Source organism: Protobothrops mucrosquamatus, unplaced genomic scaffold, assembly GCF_001527695.2.
Source record: "Protobothrops mucrosquamatus isolate PMUCROS unplaced genomic scaffold, P.Mucros_1.0 scaffold7049, whole genome shotgun sequence".
Classification (NCBI taxonomy): Eukaryota; Metazoa; Chordata; class Lepidosauria; order Squamata; family Viperidae; genus Protobothrops; species Protobothrops mucrosquamatus.
Window position 1 is genome coordinate 10,710 of NW_015392859.1, and position 852 is coordinate 11,561.

Consider the following 852-nt stretch of genomic DNA (forward strand, 5'->3'; position numbering starts at 1 on the left):
TTGAAATTTTACACAAAGACCTCGCTCTCAAGGAGGAAATAACAACCTTCTGGTTAGCTATTTGCTAGATACTGACACAGATAACATTTATTTGCACTTCGTACGTGTTCCAACTGCCAAGGCAGTCTGCACGTACTTATACAATACACAAAGTCAAAATACTAATTAAACATGAGGTAGCTTTGGTTAATCTCCACAGAGAGACCCTCCCTGTGGGGGGAGCTGGGATGGACCCTCCTGGGGGGTGGAAGCTGGCCCTGATCTTCCTACTCAGGGGAGGCTCCTTCTCCTTCCCCAGAGCCCCGTTCCTCCAACTCTGCCAAGAGCAAACTCTGGACGGGGATCGTTGCAGCCGTGATCGGGGTGATCTTCTTTGCCATGGGGCTCTTCCTCTACCTGAAGAGCAAGAAAGGTGAGTCTGGGGGGCTGGATGAGAGATTGTGGGGAGGGGACCATCCAGGGGAGGCCTCTCAGCAAGCTTAGCAGATGGCAAGGAGGCTCCCCTGGGAAATTTGCTTGGGAAATTCTGTTCTCTGAGAGTCTACTGCATAAGTGAGCATTGTGCAACTTATTATGGGCTATCAATGGGAAGGGGCCCCCTGAGTCCTCCAGCCCATGAAGGGTCCTGATTGGGTCTTTTTCTCCTTCCAGCAACTCCCATCCAGCCTCCTGCAGGTGAGTTTCTCCCCAAGTTATAGATGTTTCTTTAACATTTGTTAATTGTTCCTTTTTTTAAAAAAAAAAAGTGCCTGAACAAAACCTCCTAGCTGGCTAACACAAAGTTTTGAAATTTTGGGCAGCTTTTCATTACAGAGACCTGAAAACAGTGCAACCAAAAACAAACAAACACAC

General features: G+C 47.9%; 1 protein-coding gene across 1 annotated transcript in view; it reads left to right on the forward strand.

The window, feature by feature from the left end:
* LOC107300430 (HLA class II histocompatibility antigen, DRB1-1 beta chain-like) overlaps positions 1–417 on the forward strand; it is a gene marked incomplete at both ends in the record, with an annotated part of 9,833 nt that extends 9,416 nt beyond the window's left edge. The window contains one exon of the mRNA XM_015829761.1: positions 299–417. Within this exon, the coding sequence (XP_015685247.1) occupies positions 299–417 (119 nt within the window). The remainder of the gene's footprint in view (positions 1–298) is intronic.
* Between the last annotated feature and the right edge of the window lie 435 nt (positions 418–852).